General features: G+C 42.8%; 1 protein-coding gene across 1 annotated transcript; it reads left to right on the top strand.

Moving 5' to 3' along the window:
* Nucleotides 1-5,124: 5,124 nt before the first annotated feature.
* CCNB1 (cyclin B1) lies at nt 5,125-13,595 on the top strand. The gene is made up of 9 exons (XM_060007020.1): nt 5,125-5,241; nt 5,848-6,018; nt 6,113-6,283; nt 9,063-9,245; nt 10,626-10,784; nt 11,001-11,237; nt 11,513-11,653; nt 12,255-12,365; nt 12,906-13,595. The coding sequence occupies exons 1-9, from the start codon at nt 5,221-5,223 to the stop codon at nt 13,011-13,013; spliced, it is 1,302 nt and encodes a 433-aa protein (XP_059863003.1). The 5' UTR covers nt 5,125-5,220; the 3' UTR covers nt 13,014-13,595.
* Nucleotides 13,596-19,229: the final 5,634 nt, after the last annotated feature.

Genomic DNA, 19,229 nt, shown 5'->3' with positions numbered 1-19,229 from the left:
AATAATTAGTGATGTTGAGCAGCTTTTCATGTGCCTCTTGGCCATCTGTATGTCTTCTTTGGAGAAATATCTATTTAGGTCTTCTGCCCATTTTTTGATTGGGTTGTTTGTTTTTTTAATATTGAGCTGCATGAGCTCTTTATATATTTTGGAGATTAATCCTTTGTCCGTTGCTTCCTTGCAAATATTTTCTCCCATTCTGAGGGTTGTCTTTTCATCTTGTTTATGATTTCCTTTGCTGTGCAAAAGCTTTTAAGTTTCATTAGGTCCTGTTTGTTTATTTTTGTTTTTATTTCCATTACTCTAGGAGGTGGGTCAAAAAAGATCTTGTGATTTTTGTCAAAGAGTGTTCTTCCTATGTTTTCCTCTAAGAGTTTTATAGTGTCCAGTCTTACATTTAGGTCTTTAATCCATTTTGAGTTTATGTTTGTGTATGGTGTTAGGGAGTGTTCTAATTTCATTCTTTTACATGTAGCTGCCCAGTTTCCCCAGCACCACTTATTGAAGAGACAGTCTTCTCCATTGTATATCCTTGCCTCCTTTGTCATAGATTAGTTGACCATAGGTGCATGGGTTTATCTCTGTGATTTCTATCCTGTACCATTGATCTATATTTCTGTTTTTGTGCCAGTACCATATTGTCTTGATTACTGTAGCTTTGTCGTATTGTCTGAAGTCAGCGAGTCTGATTCTTCCAGTTCCGTTTTTTTCCCTCAAGATTGTTTTGGCGGTGAGTGTCACTTTAAACATGATCCATCCATTTCATTGGTAACCCTTCCTAACCGTCTGTATTTTTAAGACTTTTCTCTTGGGCTGGTCCATTTCTCAGAGAGGCATGCTTTTATCTCACTTAGGAGGTTATAAGTCCAGCTGCCTGCATTTTAGGGGACTGAGTGGAAGAGGGAACTGGGTCTCACCATTGGGATGAAGAATTTCACTTCATCCCCGCTCAGCTTGCCTGGAGTCTGAAATCCAGAGTTCCATTAGTTCAGCATCTCCCGAACATAAACCTCTAATCATCTGCCAGGACCAAGAAGATGCTGCACTCTCACTGCACTTCTAAGTGCAGGAGGAAATCAAGCAATCCTGTTTTCAGCTCTACCTACACCACCAGTTTCACAGACTCCTGGTGCCTCCAATACCCAAGACTGCTGGTGTCTACAGCATGAATCAGTTTGCTTCTTTACTTTCCATTGCCAGCTTAGCTTCCAACTTTCTTGGTCTGGTATTTCCATTAATACTCTTCAATGTGTTTCCTACTTCTAAAATGGTGTCATTATTGTCTCCTCACCCATCTTTGGGAGTTTATGCATTAAAAAAAAATCCCTTTACTGCCTTCAGGAAGAAACAAAGATAAATATGTATATTTAATCTGCCATGTTAAACCACTACTCCCTCTGAGAAACACTGCCTTCTCTTTTCTGAGACACCTCTATTTGGTCTCCTACCTCTTTGGTGTTCTTGTCCAATTTTCCTAACTTCCTAACAGAGAGGGCCTCTCCCTCTCTGTTCACTCTTTAAAATGGAGGGCCCTGGGGCTTGCTCCTGGGCATCTGCTCTTCTTTACATTCCTTCTTTAGATGACCTCATCTGCATCAGAGTTTAAATACTATCTCAGCAAAGGAGGCTTTAGCTCCCACCCTGGCCTCAGCCTAGTAGACCTCTCCCCTTGTATATCTCTAGGCATTTCCAAACGTCCTGCTACTCCCTAAAAGCTGTTCATCTGTTAGTGTTCTGTTTCATTTACTCAAGTCAAAACCTGAGTCATCCTTGACCCCTTTTATCTCACTCCAAACATGTAAACCATTAAGACCCAGCAAGTCTACCTCCAAAATATATCCAGAATCTATCCCATTCTGTCTACCACTACTAGTACCATCAAAGCCATCATCTTTTGCGTGGCCTGCTACAGTAGCCTCTTAATGGCTCCCCTGCTTCTCTTCTCCTCCTGCTTCCCCCTCTGTCTCCTCCCCACCTATGTGTATTCTCTCCACAGTGACTACAGTAATCTTTCAGAAAGATAGATTATGCCACACCTTGACTTAAAACCCTCCAAAGCCTTCCACTGCACTTATCATAGCTTGGTTTACAAGGTCTTGTGTAATTTTACCCTTTCCAATTTCTTTAATCTCATCTCTACTCCCCTCCTCCCCCCATACTCTAGCCACACCAGCTTTTCTGAACATGACAAGCTCATGCCTATTACAAAAATTAATAAACAGAAAGCTCAATTAAAATAGAATGGGAGGTCAGAAAGGGGAGCTTTCATGCCCTGTGACTTTGGCAGAGCCCAACAAGAAAAAGAGAGACTTCCTCTTCTTACCTAGCAAGAGCTCAGCCAATAAAAAGCCACTATATTTCAAATTCTCAATTCCTCCAAAGGACTCTGTTTACTATAGTCCTCCCAACTGCTTTTCCTCTCTCTATAAGAGTCCTCTCCTTGTGGCATGGGACTTGCATGGCTTGCCAAGGGTACAGATCCCAAACTGCAATTCTTTGTTGATCCTGAATAAACCCATTTTTGCTGGAGAAATAACTGGAAGTCTATTTATTTTAGGTCAACACTATCATTGGCTTGTCACAGACTATTTCCTTTATCTGGAATGTTTTCCTTCTTGTCATTTAAACCTCAGCTTAAATGTCAACTTCTCAGACCATCCCTGACCACCAAGTCTAAGTCAGCTACCAAATCACTCTATTTGCATCACTTTCTTTTTATTCTCTGCCTAGCACTTAGTACTATCTGATATTTTTCCTACTTTACTTACTTATTTAGTCTCTGTCCTATTGGAATATATGCTTAATGAGAGCAGGGATCTCATCTGTTTTGTTCAGAGCTGTATTCCTAGCACCTAGAACATCACCTGGTATGCAGTTGGCACTACTAACTGGGCCATGGTTGAGAACACTGAGTAGTTCACCGAGAAGAAAAGTCAAGTTTCTAAGTGTTATAAAGAAAGGAGATGATCCATGAAACTTGTGTTAATTATGCATCAAAAGTTAACATTCTGAATAGAAATCATAGGGGGAAAGTCATAGGTGGACTTCTCTGGTGGTCCAGTGGCTAAGACTCCATGCTCCCAATACAGGGGGCGCAGGTTCAATCCCTGGTCAGGAAACTAAATCCCACACGCCACAACTAAGACCTGGCACAGCCAAATAAATAAATATTTTAAAAAAAGAAGAAGAAATGAGTTATGGGTATGTACATAGTTGGCAAGATTTCTCAAGCTTAGCACTACCAGACTACTGACATTCGGGGCTGGATAATTATGTGTGTGCGTGTGTGTGTGTGTGTTTAGAGGGTGTAGGGGCTGTCTTGTGCACTGTAGGATGTTTAGAAACATCTCTGGTTTCTACCCACTAGATGCCAGTAGCACCTTCCCAGTCGTGACAACCAGAAATGCCAAATGCCTCTCCACCCTTGGGACAAAATGTTCCCCAGTTGAGAACTACTATGTTAAAAGAAGTTCCACTGAGCAATGGTCAGGAAGTGGTGTTCACTTAGGTCTGCTAAAGGCCTGGCATCTTAGGGTCATTCAACGTGTATGGCTTTTTATCAGCTTCAGCTAGTTCGAGAGAGCCCATGGCATTGGGACAACAGTGTCAACAGTTCCTAAGCAAGTGCTGCTGTGAGGGGAGGTGAAATCTAGGGGGAAATCTGATGAGAAGCACAGTCTTAAAGTGTCTCCCCACGGACACTTTATTCGTTGTCAGAAACAAACAACTAAATGTTCACTGGAGAAAGCAGGTAGCAGCTTGGCCAAGTGATCAAAATTAATCTCACTTATGGGGAACAGGTGAACACAATGTGTCTGCAGAGTTGATCTCCTAAGAAGAATATGATGTCACCTACGTGGCATAACAGCCAAGAGTACATAACCTGATGTAAATCACAAGGAACAATTAGACAAACGCAGAAATAAGAAAGTTCTATTTTCTAAAAAGTGGCATGGAGTACTGTATTCTTCAAAACCATCAGTGTTATAAAAGACAAAGAAAAGCTGCAGGATCTGTTCCAGACTAAAGGAGGCTACATGCGACATTGACCCTAGCTGGATCCTGTACTGGAGAAAAGAAAATGCTAAGAAGGACATTATTAGGTCAACTGACAAAACTGGAATACAAACTAGGTTGAATACAATGTTGTGATAAGGTAAATTTATGAAGTTGATACCTGTGGTGTGATTATGTTAAAAGAACATCCCTTTTACTTAGGAAATACACACTGAAGAATTGAGGGATAAGGGGCCATGATAACATACCTTACCCTCAAGTTTTTCAGGAAGAAAATGTTTATATACAGTTATACACGGATAGATCTATATATGAGAAAGAGATTAAATGATAAAGCAAATGGGGTAAAAGGTTAAGGATATTTGAATCTGGGTAAAGGGTATACGTGTGTTCCTTGTAATATTTTTGTTTGCAACTTTTCTAAGTTTGAAATTATTTTCAAATTAAAAGTAAAACAAAAAGATTGGCTTTGGGAAAAAATTTGATTGAAGTAATCTGGCACGTTTAAGAGGCTGGCAATATTCTTAAGAGACAATTACCGTTGTGGAAACGTCATGGATCTAAAGAAATCTAAGTTTAGTCCCCTGTTACTAATTTGTGATCCTGAGAAAGTCACCCAAAGCCTCTCTGAGCTTCAGTTTCTCCAACCCAGAGTGCTGCCAGAATGATCAAATGAAAGAATGTATATACAAAAGCTTTTCCTGCTACATGCCACTGCAGAAGAGGAAAGTGTGTTTAACAATAAGTAGGACTAAAGCCATAACTTCCTCTCACGTCAAACCAGCGGCTCCATTCTCTTTTCCAAGGCACCGCTGCTAACCGTGGCGGCGCACAGTTTCGCCTCTCCAGGTGGGCGGTGATCACCCCTCTCCAGGTGACAACAGTAGCTGCTTGAGGGCGCAGGCGCCGAGCCAGACCACGTGATGGTGTGGCCCCACCCCCGCCCGAACTTTTTCGCGGGATCGCCCTGGAAACGCATTCTAGGAGGAACCGGCCGCCGCCAATGGGAAGCGAGCGAGTGCCACGAACAAGCCAATAGGGAGGGAGCGGTGCGGGGTTTAAACCTCAAGCGGGGCCAGATTCCTCCCGGCGTGCTGCGGAGGAACGGCTGCTGGCCTGCGGTGGGTTCAAGGTCCCCGGCTGGTCTGGGGCTCCCGTGCTCTGCTTCTCCCCACTGAGCTGCTGCCTGGTGCAGAGGAAGCCATGGCGCTCCGGATCACCAGGGTGAGCTGCTAGGGACGGTGAACAAACGCGGCTCTCCTGGCTCGCTGCGTCTCCTCTCCCTATCTCGCCTGCTGGAGTTCCCCTGGCAGGAGTGGACCGGGACAGATTTGGGGGGAGGATGGCGGTCGGTGGGCCCCTAAAATGGTGGGAGAGTTTGGGGCGCGGACAGACGGAGAGAGGAAGGTGAGAAAGAAGTGGATGGGGCTTGGATAAAGTGGGGGGGGAGGGGACAGATGGAGGGTAGACGCGAAACCTTTTGTAAATGGTGACGGAGGACCCCTGAGCGAGCTCCCACCAACTGCATAACCCCCTCCCCACAGGAAAGCTTCCTGCAATTAAGGCTTTTTCGATTTCCTTTCAAATGTAAATTCATGGTATTTTAGGTCCGGCGGGGACTGAGCAGGCAATCCCTCAATAGGTGAAAGAACAGGTTCGGGGAGGAATCTGGCTTGTTAACAGCTTTAGCGTAGACCCTGGAACGCAGGTTTCCCCTGGGAACCCATTTACAGTCGGCATTCCTCCTGAGAGCCTGTTTGCCCCCGCTTTAACCGTTGATTTACTCTAACTTGGCCGAGCCAGCTCTCAAAGTGGTCTTGCTTCTTACAGAACACGAAAATTAATGCTGAAAATAAGGCGAAGGTCAGTATGGCAGGCGCAAAGCGCGTGCCTGTGGCCACTGTTGCAGCCTCTAAGCCTGGGCTGAGGCCAAGGACAGCCCTTGGAGACATCGGTAACAAAGTCAGTGAACAGCCACAGGCCAAATTGCCCCTGAAAAAGGTAACTCTTCCTGATTCAACTACTCTGTAAGAGTCTGCCTTCCAACTGTAACCTGTGATGGAGAAACATTCCATTCTCTCCTTTTCATCCACAGGAAGCAAAAACTTTAGCTGCTGGAAAAGTTATTGCTAAAAAACTACCAAAACCTCTGGAAAAGGCTCCTGTACCTGTGCCGGAGCCCCAGCCGGAGCTGGATCTGGAGCCAGAGCCAGAGCCGGAAACCGAGCCTGTTAAAGAAGAGAAACTTGCCCCTGAGCCTATTTTGGTAAACTTAACTGTAATATTTTAGAGCCTGTTGATTGTTTCTTTTCCCTTCGTTTTATTAATGCATGGCATGGCATTTGACTAAATAGGAAAAAATAGTAACATGTATAGAGTGCTTAGCAGGAGGTAGGCTCTGCTAAGCACTTTACATGCATTAGCTCACATAATCTTACACTCTCTTAGTGCGCTGGTATTATTACCTCTACTTTTAGATAACGGCATAGAGAAGTATTAAGTATCTTTTCTAGGGTCATATCTCATCAGTGGCACATAATAGGATTCAAACCCAGGCTATCTGGCTTCAGAATCTATGCTTTTAATTGCTTTGTTATACAACCCCTCCTTTGTTTACCGTACTGAGTAGTAGCTGCCTGGACTAAAGATTTTGCTGTCTTTGGGTACAAGCCATCTCTGGCCAGAATTTATTGACTGAAACACAGATTGTTCTCTTGAGTCCTTTTTTTTTTTTTTTTTTTTTTGGCGGTACGCGGGCCTCTCACTGTTGTGGCCTTTCCCTCCCGTTGCGGAGCAACAGGCTCTGGACGCGCAGGCTCAGCGTCCATGGCTCACGTGCCCAGCCGCTCCGCGGCATGTGGGATCTTCCCGGACCGGGGCACGAACCCGTGTCCCCTGCATCGCATCGGCAGGCGGACTCTCAACCACTGCGCCACCAGGGAAGCCCCCCCTTTTTTTTTTTTTTTTTACTCCATAATGTGGTCACCAAATAATTAATAATAAATCTGTAACATTGGAATTTATATAAGGATGTAAAGCAGAAAATGGAGCTATTCAGAGAAGGTAAGAAGATGAGTTAACAGCCTCAAAAACCAAGAACATTTTATTAAATATCAGGCATGTAAATGTATCTACTCCTGTGAAGAAAATATACACCATCTAGAAGAGGCTGCTTTCCTGACACTTCAATGAACTGCATTTTTTTTTCTTCAATATTTATTTGGTTGTGCCAGGTCTTAGTTGTGGCTTGCTGGCTCCTTAGTTGCGGTACTTAGGCTCCTCAGTTGTGGCATGCGAACTCTTAGTTGCAGCATGCATGTGGGATCTAGTTCCCTGACCAGCAATGCACTGCATTCCTAAGTTCTAATTTTTAAAACTTCATTAAAGCTGGTTGGGAAAATGATCGGTTAAAGTTATTCAGCCTAGCTGTCTATATCTAAGGGAAAGGGATGTGAGGCTATGGCTTTAGTATTGTCCTTCTGGACATATCACAGAAACCTGTAGCATGCGCAGTCTTTAACTGGCCATACCAAAAGACCTGAGCTTTCCGTCAAAGTCCCATACTGATTCTTGCCTTCACTTTCCCACCCTCTTTTTGTTTGTTTTGTTTTGTTTTGTTTTTGCGGTGCGCAGGCTCAGCGGCCATGGCTCACGGGCCCAGCCGCTCCGCGGCACGTGGGATTCTCCCGGACCGGGGCACGAACCCGTGTCCCCTGCATCGGCAGGCGGACTCTCAACCACTGCGCCACCAGGGAAGCCCTCCCACCCCCTTTCTTTTAACTGATAACCTTCTCATCCTTCAAAACAGCTCAATCATCAACACCTAAAGCTTTCCCTAACTTTCCCAACCCTACCCTAACTTCCCGCACCTCTAGGATTTGTTCCGAGAATCAATCTCTTTACTTCATTTACTTATTTCTTCTAAATTCAAAGCCCCTTGAGGACACCATAAAGCTAGTGCCTATCATAGAGCTTAAGAAAGTGCTCAATAGGGCTTACCTGGTGGCACAGTGTTTCAGAGTCCGCCTGCCGATGCAGGGGACATGGGTTCGTGCCCCAGTCTGGGAAGATCCCACATGCTGCGGAGCGGCTGGGCCCGTGAGCCATGGCCGCTGAGGCTGTGTGTCCAGAACCTGTGCTCCGCAACGGGAGAGGCCACAACAGTGAGAGGCCACAACAGTGAGAGGCCCGCGTACTGCAAAAAAAAAAAAAAAAAGGAAGTGCTCAATAAATGTTTGGACAACGGGGTGACTGGAGCTTGAAGAAAATGGTTCATGATAACAAAGTCAGTTAATCCTTAGTAGTTTGGGGGCTTCCCTTTTGGCGCAGTGGTTAAGAATCCGCCTGCCAATGCAGGGGACCCGGGTTCGAGCCCTGGTCTGGGAAGATCCCACATGCCACAGAGCAACTAGGCCCTTGTGCCACAACTACTGAGCCTGCACTCTAGAATCCGCGAGCCACAACTATTGAACCTGCGTGCCACACTACTGAAGCCCGTGTGCCTAGAGCCCATGCTCTGCCACAAGAGAAGCCACCGCAATGAGAACCTTGCGCAACTCAATGAAGAGGAGACCCCACTCCCGCAACTAGAGAAAGCCTGCTTGCAGCAACAAAGACCCAACACAGCCAAAAATAAATAAATAAAATCCTTAGTAGTTGGGACAGGACTTGTGTTCTCCTGTGCAGTGGGAAGCAGGCCATGTTACTAAAGACTAACTTGTCATTCACTTGGATTAACTTTACATGACATTGCTAAGCAAATGCGTTACTTATCAGTTTCCTTTGGAGGAAAGTCTAGATGTGAACTTGCTTCCTCTCTGTTTTACCTGTTAGCATTCTGACTCTAAACTGATTCAGTCTAAGTTGGCATTTCATCTTTCATATTACTCACTTCCTGAAGACAAATTGAATAAATTTGTAAAGGTAAATGAATTGTATTTCTGTTCAGCAGATAGTCTCTTGAATTGGTACCAATAATCTGACCTTCATTCCCAGATTGTATGCTCCTCTTTGCTATTATTTCAAAAAGTCCATTCTGTTTCCAGGTTGATACTCCCTCTCCAAGCCCCATGGAAACATCTGGCTGTGCCCCTGCGGAAGAGTATCTGTGCCAGGCTTTCTCTGATGTAATTCTTGCAGTGAATGATGTGGATGCAGAAGACGGAGCGGATCCAAACCTTTGTAGTGAATATGTAAAAGATATCTATGCTTATCTGAGACAACTTGAGGTCAGTAATATGAAACCTTTGTTTTTTCTAAACTGCATCTAGCTTTATTAAAGAGATTTTCCATTAAGAGTTCACAACAATTTAAGCAAGATATGAGCAGCATTTCTTAACAGTAGGTTCCACTTTGAAATTCTTCGTGGAAAAATAAAAAGTCCCAAAGTAAGCCAATGTAATTTTTTTTTTTTTTGGTGGGGGCGGGGGTTGCATGCATGGCTTGTGGGATCTTAGTTCCCTGACCAGGGATTGAACCCCGGGCTTGGCAGTGAAAGTCCTAACCACTAGACGGCCAGGAAATTCCCAATGCAGTCTCTATTTGCCATTTTGAACAGGGAAAATTCAAAGTGAGAGTGGATACTACCGTGGCTCTTCCTAAAGGAAAGTCCACAAATTGAAAGGTATTTTATATCTATCACAGTTAGGAGTGAGTGAGTCCCAAATTCTGGGTTTAAGGAGCGTAACAGGCAGGAGGTACGTGGTAATGGAGAAGATGCTGAAAAACTATAGCCAAAAAAAGGCATTTTGGGTCAGTGTTGCTTATGAGCATGTGATATCAGGGAAATTGTTCTTTGTGTACAAGAGGAGTATACTCAAAAGCTAAAGGTTTTGGTTTTCTTCCATTTCATCCTATTTCTGAAACTTTCTATTAGTGTCCTTTGCCCTTTTCCCCCCCAAACAAGGAAGCATTCTGTATGTTAACAACATAAGCTATACAGTTACCAAATTTACCCAGTTGCTTGTTTATAACGCGTTGTGTTCTAGTGGCATCATTAACATCTTCAGGCTCTTGCCTGGTTCTTTTGGGCATCTCCATTTTCTACAGGATTGTCCTGGTTCCTTGCCAGGACCAGCCTTCTGCTGTGGATTTCTTTTCTCCCTTGTCTTTAAAGTTTGTGTTCTAACTTTGGAGGAGTGGGTTTAGCAGATGTGTGTGCTGGATTTTGATGGTTGACTTTTGTTACCTATGGTGTTTGGGGGGTTTAAACCCTGGAGTAGGAGTGGTAGCATATTGGTTCCAGCTAATCTGGAAGGTGCTGCTATATTTTCTACTTCATAAAGCTCAGGCTGTGGGTTTTAGAGTCTTAAGTGAAAAGATCTGAGGTGATAGGTAGTATGGTATCCTTATTTGGGAAGAAGCGGGGAAAGGGTGTGGGCCAGTAGTAGTGATGGTGAATTGGACATAGTAAGATTTGCCAATATGAAAACCTGTCACACTGTCCTGTTTAATGTTTGCTTTCTTTGTTTCTCAGTGGTAGAGCTGTTTGCAGTGACCAGATGAATAACTGAGTTAAGAACATTTTAGAGATTCTAAATGTTCCAGAGCTATTTTGAGGTGACTATTTCTGGTCAGAAATGTCATGTGGAGTCTTGCTTCTTTTGCAGGAAGAGCAAGCAGTCAGACCCAAATACCTACTGGGTCGTGAAGTCACTGGAAACATGAGAGCCATCCTAATTGACTGGCTAGTGCAGGTTCAAATGAAATTCAGGTTACTCCAGGAGACCATGTACATGACTGTTTCCATTATTGATCGGTTCATGCAGGTGAGCATAATTCACCAACTGAGGGTTCTCCCTTCCAGGGTCCTAGCTGAGTCGTAAGAAACAGACTTTCTCAGCTAAAATCTGTCTTGAGGCGTGGGGTGTCATTAATTGAGATTCTGTTGTGAGAGTGTGTCTTTCCCACCACTCCTTCACAATTCTGTGCCTCCTTTTTCAAATATGTATTACTTATTGATCCAGTTGAAATTCCCATTGCAGGATAATTGTGTGCCCAAGAAGATGCTGCAGCTGGTTGGTGTCACTGCCATGTTTATTGCAAGCAAATATGAGGAAATGTACCCTCCAGAAATTGGTGACTTTGCCTTTGTGACTGACAACACCTACACTAAGTACCAAATCAGACAGATGGAAATGAAGATTCTAAGAGCTTTAAATTTTAGTCTGGGTCGCCCTCTACCCCTGCATTTCCTTCGGAGAGCATCTAAGATTGGAGAGGTACAGATTTCTTGAAACCTTTGGTATGGTACATTAGGGAATACTGCTGGCCAATGAGATCTAATTCAAGTGCCTTGTATTTATACCTAACTACATGAGGAAGGGATAAAGATGGTATTTATTTCCAATCAGGCTGTATGTTAATATTATTATTAAAGCCTTTCACGGGCAATTGCATTTGAGAGTTTGTAGGTAAACATTTGTAGTTAGTTATGGGCATACCAGTTACTGCCAATGCAGAATTCTCTTGACAGAACCTGTGGGTTTTATTCCAGGTTGATGTTGAGCTACATACTTTGGCCAAATATCTGATGGAACTAACTATGTTGGACTACGATATGGTGCACTTTCCTCCTTCTCAGATTGCAGCGGGAGCTTTTTGCTTAGCACTGAAAATTCTTGATAATGGTGAATGGGTAAGCTCTGTCCCACAAACTGAGGTTACCCTGAGCTTTTAAATTATAATATTTACAGCATACAGAACTGTTGTCATTAAAGGACAGTTCAAATGGTTCTTAAATATGGCATCTACTGAGGGAATGATTTAAAATATCTTGTTTGTGATATCTCCATAGAATGCTTCCGTTTCATTGCCTAATCTCATCCATCTAATACCCCTTTGAGAAAGGCAGAGCAGCTGCTACTCCTTACAGATGGAGAAGCTCAAGCAGGTCAAATGACATACTAGAAGTTCGTTCGTATTCGTTGATTCAACAAGTATTTCTCCTATATGCCGTGTGATACTCTAGGCCCTAGAAATAGAATTATGAATGAGAAAGTCAGCTCCAAAGAACTGGGAGTCTAGCTTTGGGGTGGGCAAAGTCAGCAATTACAAAAGTGTAATTAGGTTGGAGCACAGGATCCTAGAGAAGCCATGAAAGAAGGGTATTTGGGGAAGAAGGGGTCTTAAGCTTGTCTTCAGTATCTACTTCCCTACCCTAGTTTTGAATAACATCTAGAAATTTTATGAAAATCATTGGTGATGAGCATTTTCAACATTAACTTTTGTTGCCTTAGACACCAACTCTGCAGCATTACCTGTCATACACTGAAGAATCCCTTCTTCTTGTTATGCAACACCTGGCTAAGAATATAATCATAGTGAATCGTGGGCTTACAAAGCATATGGTGAGTCAGTGGTACTGTATGGTGTTGGGAAAAGTGGAAAATCATTTAAGATTTTTTTTTTTAGTAAATTTATTTATTTATTTATGGCTGCGTTGGGTCTTCGTTGCTGCGCTCAGGCTTTCTCTTGTTGTGCTGAGTGGGGGACACTCTTCGTTGTGGTGCGCAGGCTTCTTATTGCGGTGGCTTCTTTCGTCACAGAACACAGGCTTTAGGTGCACGGGCTTTAGTAGTTGTGGCACTCATGCTCAGTAGTTGTGGCTCTCGGGGTCGAGAGCTCAGGCTCAGTAGTTACAGCGCACGGGCTTAGTTGCTCCGCGGCCTGTGGGATCTTCTCCGACCAGGGCTCAAACCCTTGTCCCCTGCATTGGCAGGCTGACTCCTAACCACTGTGTCACCAGGGAAGTCCAGTCATTAAGATTTTATGCCTGTAAATTCATAGCTTGCTTTTAAGGAGTTGATTTTTAAGTGTATATGTGTATCGTTGGTTCTTATGATGTTTTCCTCTTTTCCTTCATTAATTACTATGCTTTTCTCTTCCAGACTATCAAGAACAAGTATGCTACGTCTAAGCATGCTAAGATCAGCATTCTAGCACAGCTGAATTCTGCACTAGTTCAAGATTTAGCCAAGGCTGTGGCAAAGGTGTAATTTGTGAACTTTGGAATACTATAAAATCTGCAAATAAAATTGGCACCATGTGCCATCTGTACATATTATATGTTACATTTATTTACTTTTAATAAAGTTGTAGTCCTTTTTACTTAAACCTTAACTCATTTGAATGTGGCTGCTTCCCACAGGTTGTTTTAAAGGTTCAGTGGGGGAATAGTAAAAAAACTGCTTTCAATTATCTGGGGACCCAATTAATATACACAATTGATTCTTCTTGGTTCTTGTTTTATGTACCTGGCTTTACTTCAAATAAATTACTAAGCTCTTGAGGGCATTTACAATCCTTACTTACTTTATGTCATACTGTATGTAAGCCCAGTCATCTTAAGAGAATTGGCTGCCTAGTTCTATGTAAGGAAAAGTACCACCTCATTCCCAATTCCCCCGATTTCTATTTCCTCTCGTGGCTGCTGCTATAATTCTAAGTAATCTACTCATACCACTTTCTTATATTATCAACTTAAGCTAGTATCAGCTTTTTCACTTGGAAAAATAAGAATTTTAATTTATATTCAAAACCTAGTTTGCCTTTTCTTTATTGGTTAAGAAAATAAAACAATCCTCAAAACAAATAAGTATCTAAAAACGTTTATTTACCCACCCCCTCTTACTCTCCTACGTCTCAATCCCATCCACCTGAAGGATATCAGGAGTTTGGGATGTAGCCAGTCATGCCTTCTATGAGTATAGACCTGCATGTAAATTATTATAGTGGGGGTATTAAAAAAATGAGATCATTCTATATACTTAGCAATTCTTTCAACATGGACAAGCCTTACCTGTATTTGGGCATTAGAGTCCATAGTATGGATATACTATAATGTAATTAACTATTCCCCTGTTCAGATTGTTTTTTGTCTTTGCTCCTACAGACAATGCTGTTTAAATGTCATTATATCCCATGCCTTTCTTTATGTACACTGGGTTCTCCAAAGAGTGTGTTCTAAGTTCTGGCAGGTACAGCCAGCTGACTTTCTCAGTGTCATCAGCAATAAATGTACAAAAGTTCTGGTTTTCTCTGCATCCTTGCCAGAACTGAAGGTAATCATTCTCTTTAATTTCTGTGAGTTTGGCAAAAAATATCCTATTTTGTTTGCTGTTTTAATTTATACTTCTTATGAGTAGTTGAATCAATTTTTGTTGTCTGCTTATTTATCAATTTGTAAGGTTTTCTCAGTTTGTCGTTTGCCCTAAATCTGTTTATGCTGTATCTTTTGCCATGCAGACACTTTAAATTTTTATATTATCAAAACTATTTTTTCTGTAGTTGCTTTTGGATTTTTGGTGTTAAGGTCAACATCCCCAAACCATTACCATCTCTTAAATTTCTAAATTTTTCCTGCTTAGGTCTACAAACCCCCAGTAAACTTTTTTTTTTCTTTTTTTTTTTTTTGTGCGCTACGCAGGCCTCTCACTGTTGTGGCCTCTCCCGTTGTGGAGCACAGGCTCCGGACGCGCAGGCTCAGCGGCCATGGCTCACGCACCTAGCCGCTCCGCAGCATGTGGGATCTTCCCGGACCGGGGCACGAACCCGTGTCCCCTGCATCGGCAGGCGGACTCCCAACCACTGCGCCACCAGGGAAGCCCAGTAAACTTTTTGTATGTTGTATGAGATAGGATTCTTAACTTCCAGATGGATGCCATTTGTGCCAGCCAGTACTATATGTTTAAAATCTTCCTTGTACAATTGAAACATCAGTTTTTATTGTTCCCTGATCTACTTGTTTCTTCCTGTGATTAATATAGTTTTACATTAAGTTTATCCGGTATGATGAGGCTACCACTGTTTCCCAAATATGTGGGGGCAATTTCAAACACATGAACCTTAAAATTATGTCCAGTTATTGAAAAGCTCCTTTGAGATTTTACTGTATATTATATACGTATATATAGAATGTTATGTACTAGCTCTGGATAGACTGATGTTGTCTTCCCATCCAGAAGCATTTTTCTCCGTGAAAGACTTGTTGCATGCCTTTCATTGCAATGTTAGAATTTAATTATGTAATTGCTGTACTTTTCTTGTCAAGTTTATTTTTGGGTTTATGCTTTTTTTTGTCACTATTGTGAATAGGCCCTATTTCCCACTTTTTTTTTTTTTTTTTTTTTCGTTTTGCGGTACGCGGGCCTCTCACCGCTGTGGCCTCTCTCATCGCGGAGCACAGGCTCCGGACGCGCAGGCCCAGCGGCCATGGCCCACAGGTCCAGCTGCTCTGCGGCATGCGGGATCCTGCCGGACCGGGGCACAAACCCACGTCCCCCGCATTGGCAGACGGACCCCCAACCACTGCGCCACCAGGGAAGCCCCCACTTCTATTTTTTATTGCTAGTTGTAATTTTGTTACCCAGTTGACATCGATGTTCTTACTTGATTTTAGTGCTTTTCTAGGCCTTAAATCCCCAAATTTTATTTTTTCAACTGTATGATATATATTTTTAATGCAGAGGGACTGCCTTTTTATTTATTTATTTATTTTTGTTGTGTTGGGTCTTTGTTTCTGTGCGAGGGCTTTCTCTAGTTGTGGCAAGCGGGGGCCACTCACTATCGCAGCCTCTCTTGTTGCGGAGCACAGGCTCCACATGCGCAGGCTCAGTAGTTGTGGCTCATGGGCCTAGTTGCTCCGTGGCATGTGGGATCTTCCCAGACCAGGGCTCGAACCCGTGTCCCCTGCATTAGGCAGATTCTCAACCACTGCACCACCAGGGAAGCCCCAACTATATGATTTTTAAGTTATTGTTTTAGAGTCTCCAAAACAACACTGATAATCGGTAGATCCCCGTCTTATTCCTGGATTAGACATCTCTTCAATATTTTTACCATCTAATATTTATCTGTTAAACTTTTAAAAAAAAAAACAGAAAAACTCCAATGATATCATAAGCTGAAAGAGTAAATAAAATTCCCCAGCCTTGACTATTAAAAACTCACAGCAGGAAGAGAAATTTAAAATCTATTCATTTATTGAAAGCTAGCTAAATTAATCTGTAAAGTCTCCTGGCCTGTTGCTGCTTATGATGGTAGCTTTCCATGGTTTTTTGGTGTTTTTTAGGAATTCACCACCACCACCACCTTAGAAAATCATCCATTCTGGATTTTCTAAATTATAGCTGTAGAGGTATATGATATTATTCAATCTCTTTTGTATTATAACTTCTCATTCCTGATGTTGAATACTTGTGTTTTCTAATCAGGCTTGGCTAGGGGGTCTTCTACTGGTGTTTTGAAACAATGATACAAAGGTATCATTTCTACTACCTTTATTTTGTAGTTTTAGCTTTTATGTTAATTCTCACCATCTGCTTTTCTTTTGGTTATTTTCTAGTTTAGGTTAAATATTTAATATAATTTTAGTAATAAAAGCCTTTGTATATACATTTTCCTCTGTGACAGCTGGTTTCTAAAGTTCTCTTTCATCAATATCTGGTTATTTTGTGATCCTTTTTGATCTGGAGATTATTTTACTGCTTATTTTCTAAGTAATTTATTTATTTTTGCTGCATTGGGTCTTAATTGCTGACGTGGGCTTTCTCTAGTTGTGGCCAGCAGGGGCTTCTCATTGCGGTGGCTTCTCGTTGCAGAGCACGGGCTCTAGGTGCACGGGCTTCAGTAGTTGCGGCACATGGGCTCAATAGTTGTGGCACACGGGCTCAGTTTCTCCACGGCATGTGGGATCTTCCCGGACCAGGGATTGAACCCGTGTCCCCTGCATTGGCAGGCAGATTCTTAACCACTGCGCCACCAGGGAAGTCCCAGTTTATTTTTTTTTGTCAGACATCTATATGTTGGTAATTTTTTATTTCATTGGAAATAAGGTCTGTAAAAAGCCTTTCAAAACTTTTCTATGTGGATAAGTACTTCATTGACTTATGTAAATATTCCATGGATTTTATTTCCTAATAGGAAACAAAGTTTTAGTGATTTACGTAGGCAAATATTAAGGCTACAGAGAAAAAAAAACTGTATGGCGGTCATATACACAGGTGTGTGCAATTGTGTACATAAATTCCTATTTTTAAGAGCCATTTGAAAATAAATCTCAGGTGTCAATATAATGTCCCCTTAAATACTTCCATCATGCGTCTATGTCCTAAGAATTAAGACCCTTAATTTTGATTTCGACCATTTTTAAAATCTTTATTGAATTTGTTACAATATTGCTTCTGTTTTACGTTTTGGTTTTTTTGGCCATGAGGCATGTCGTATCTTAGCTCCCTGACCAGGGATCGAACCTGCACCCACTGCATTGGAAGGCGAAGTCTTAACCACTGGACCACCAGGGAAGTCCCCACAATCTTTTTATCACACTAAGAAAGTTAACAACTCCATATGTAATATACAGTACATAATCAAATTTCCACAATCATTCCAAAAATGTCTTACATTTTTCGAATCCAGAGCTCCAAGTTTCATTTCTTTTTCCATACAGAACAATTGCCCTGCTTTATTTATTTATTTATTTCTTTTTGGCTGCATTGGGTCTTTGTTGCTGAGCGTGGGCTTCTCCTTGCAGTGGCTTCTCTTGTTGCAGAGCATGGGCTGTAGGCATGCAGGCTTCGGTAGTTGTGGCACATGGACTCAGTTGTTGTGGTTCACAGGCTCTAGAGCACAGGCTCAGTAGTTGTGGCGCATGGGTTTAGTTGCTCCGCGGCATATGGGATCTTCCAGACCAGGGCTCAAACCCGTGTCCCCTGCACTGGCAGGCAGGAAGATTCTTAACCACTGTGCCACCAGGGAAGTCCCAATTGCCCTGCTTTTTAACATGAATTGTCTAGGCCATTTTTCTTGTAGAATGTCCTTCATTCCAGATTTGTTGTCTGATTGTTTCTTCATAGTTAAGTTCAGGTTATGCATTTTGGCAAGAATATCGGTGATTTGCACAACTTATGCATCACTGGAGTCACGTATCAGATTGTTAAACACTACTGGTGATACCACATTTGATCATCTGGGTAAGGTGGTAACCACCAGATGAGTTTTGATGTAAAGGTGCTGTTCTCTTTTTAGTTTTAACGTTGATTAACGATACTTGCTTTGAGTAGTCTTATCTCACTGGGGGTGGGATGATGGTAATTATCTAATTTATCATCCATTCTGTATTATTGGACATTGATTCCGATGCATGCTCAGATTGGAGAACCACTGCACAGTCTTCATCCCAAATTTGGCCTGTGGACACCTGATAGGCAACTGCTTAAAAGGATGAGATTGATGTGAGATATTGGGAAACATCCCGATAAAAGCAGTTAAGTGCAAAAAGAATAGGGTCACTTTTTTGTAAAGAAAAAAGGAAGCAAAATGTTCTTCCAGGAATTTGGCAGTAGGAGTGGTGAACCGGACATTTTACATCCGACCATGCCTTTGAATCTTTTACCAGGAGCTGAATTACTTTGATAATAGGAAAAAAGGGGAGAATTGTGTGAACAAGTATAACTCAGGGGCAACTCGCTATAGAAGGGAATGCTCGGCTCTGTTGTTCAGAGGCCCGAGCTGCTTGTGCTTGTGCAGCAAAGACTGTCCCTCTTACACGACTGACCATTGTGAAAAACTACAAATCAGTCAGGCATTTATGTCCTGCGTTGTCCGGTCACTGCTCAGCCAAGAAAGCTCAACTGTAATCTGCCGGATCATCAAACTGACACTTGGGGGCACCCAACTCTGTTACGAGTTCGAATCTTACTGACAGCTGAATTTCAAACTGGAAGTCTGCATTGCCTCGTGGGGAGGAAGTGGGTATCTCTGAACTTGGGCCACTCTTCTCCGCCAAATGAGGGGCCTGGACTTAATGAGCTCAGAGCAAAAGTCTACCTAACCCTCCAGTGTTCATCTCTGCCAGCCTGCCGGGCACAGCCATCTTCCAAGGCCGCGGATGGAAGGGGAATGCTAAGGTAGGTCAGTAACGGCTATCCCAGCTCCAAGGCTGAAAGACCTGGGATGTCGGGGTTCTCCCCTCTAGGCCGCGGTGCCAGGAGCCGGGGAGTGCCCCCGAACGGCTTATGCATATAGCCCTTAGCCCAGCACTCGACAGAGCTGACGCTAAATCAGAGTGCTTCCAACTTTCACTAGTGGTTTGTAACGCTTTTAGCTAGTACCTGGTCCAAGCATGGTAAAAGAAGGGACAGCAACCAGCAGAGACCGGGGCGGAAAGGGCGTGCCCTGCGGCGGAAGGGGCGGGGCGGCGCGATGACCCTGAG

Source organism: Delphinus delphis, chromosome 3, assembly GCF_949987515.2.
Source record: "Delphinus delphis chromosome 3, mDelDel1.2, whole genome shotgun sequence".
In the NCBI taxonomy this organism is placed as follows: Eukaryota; Metazoa; Chordata; class Mammalia; order Artiodactyla; family Delphinidae; genus Delphinus; species Delphinus delphis.
This window is presented reverse-complemented; position numbering and strand designations above follow the sequence as displayed.

Excerpts from the sequence above, each read along its gene's own strand:
- CCNB1 (XM_060007020.1), top strand. The coding sequence starts at position 5,221 with ATGGCGCTCCGGATCACCAGG. Across the intron at positions 9,246-10,625 it reads CTTATCTGAGACAACTTGAG|GAAGAGCAAGCAGTCAGACC; the intron begins GTCAGTAATATG and ends CTTCTTTTGCAG. Across the intron at positions 11,654-12,254 it reads TTCTTGATAATGGTGAATGG|ACACCAACTCTGCAGCATTA; the intron begins GTAAGCTCTGTC and ends TTGTTGCCTTAG.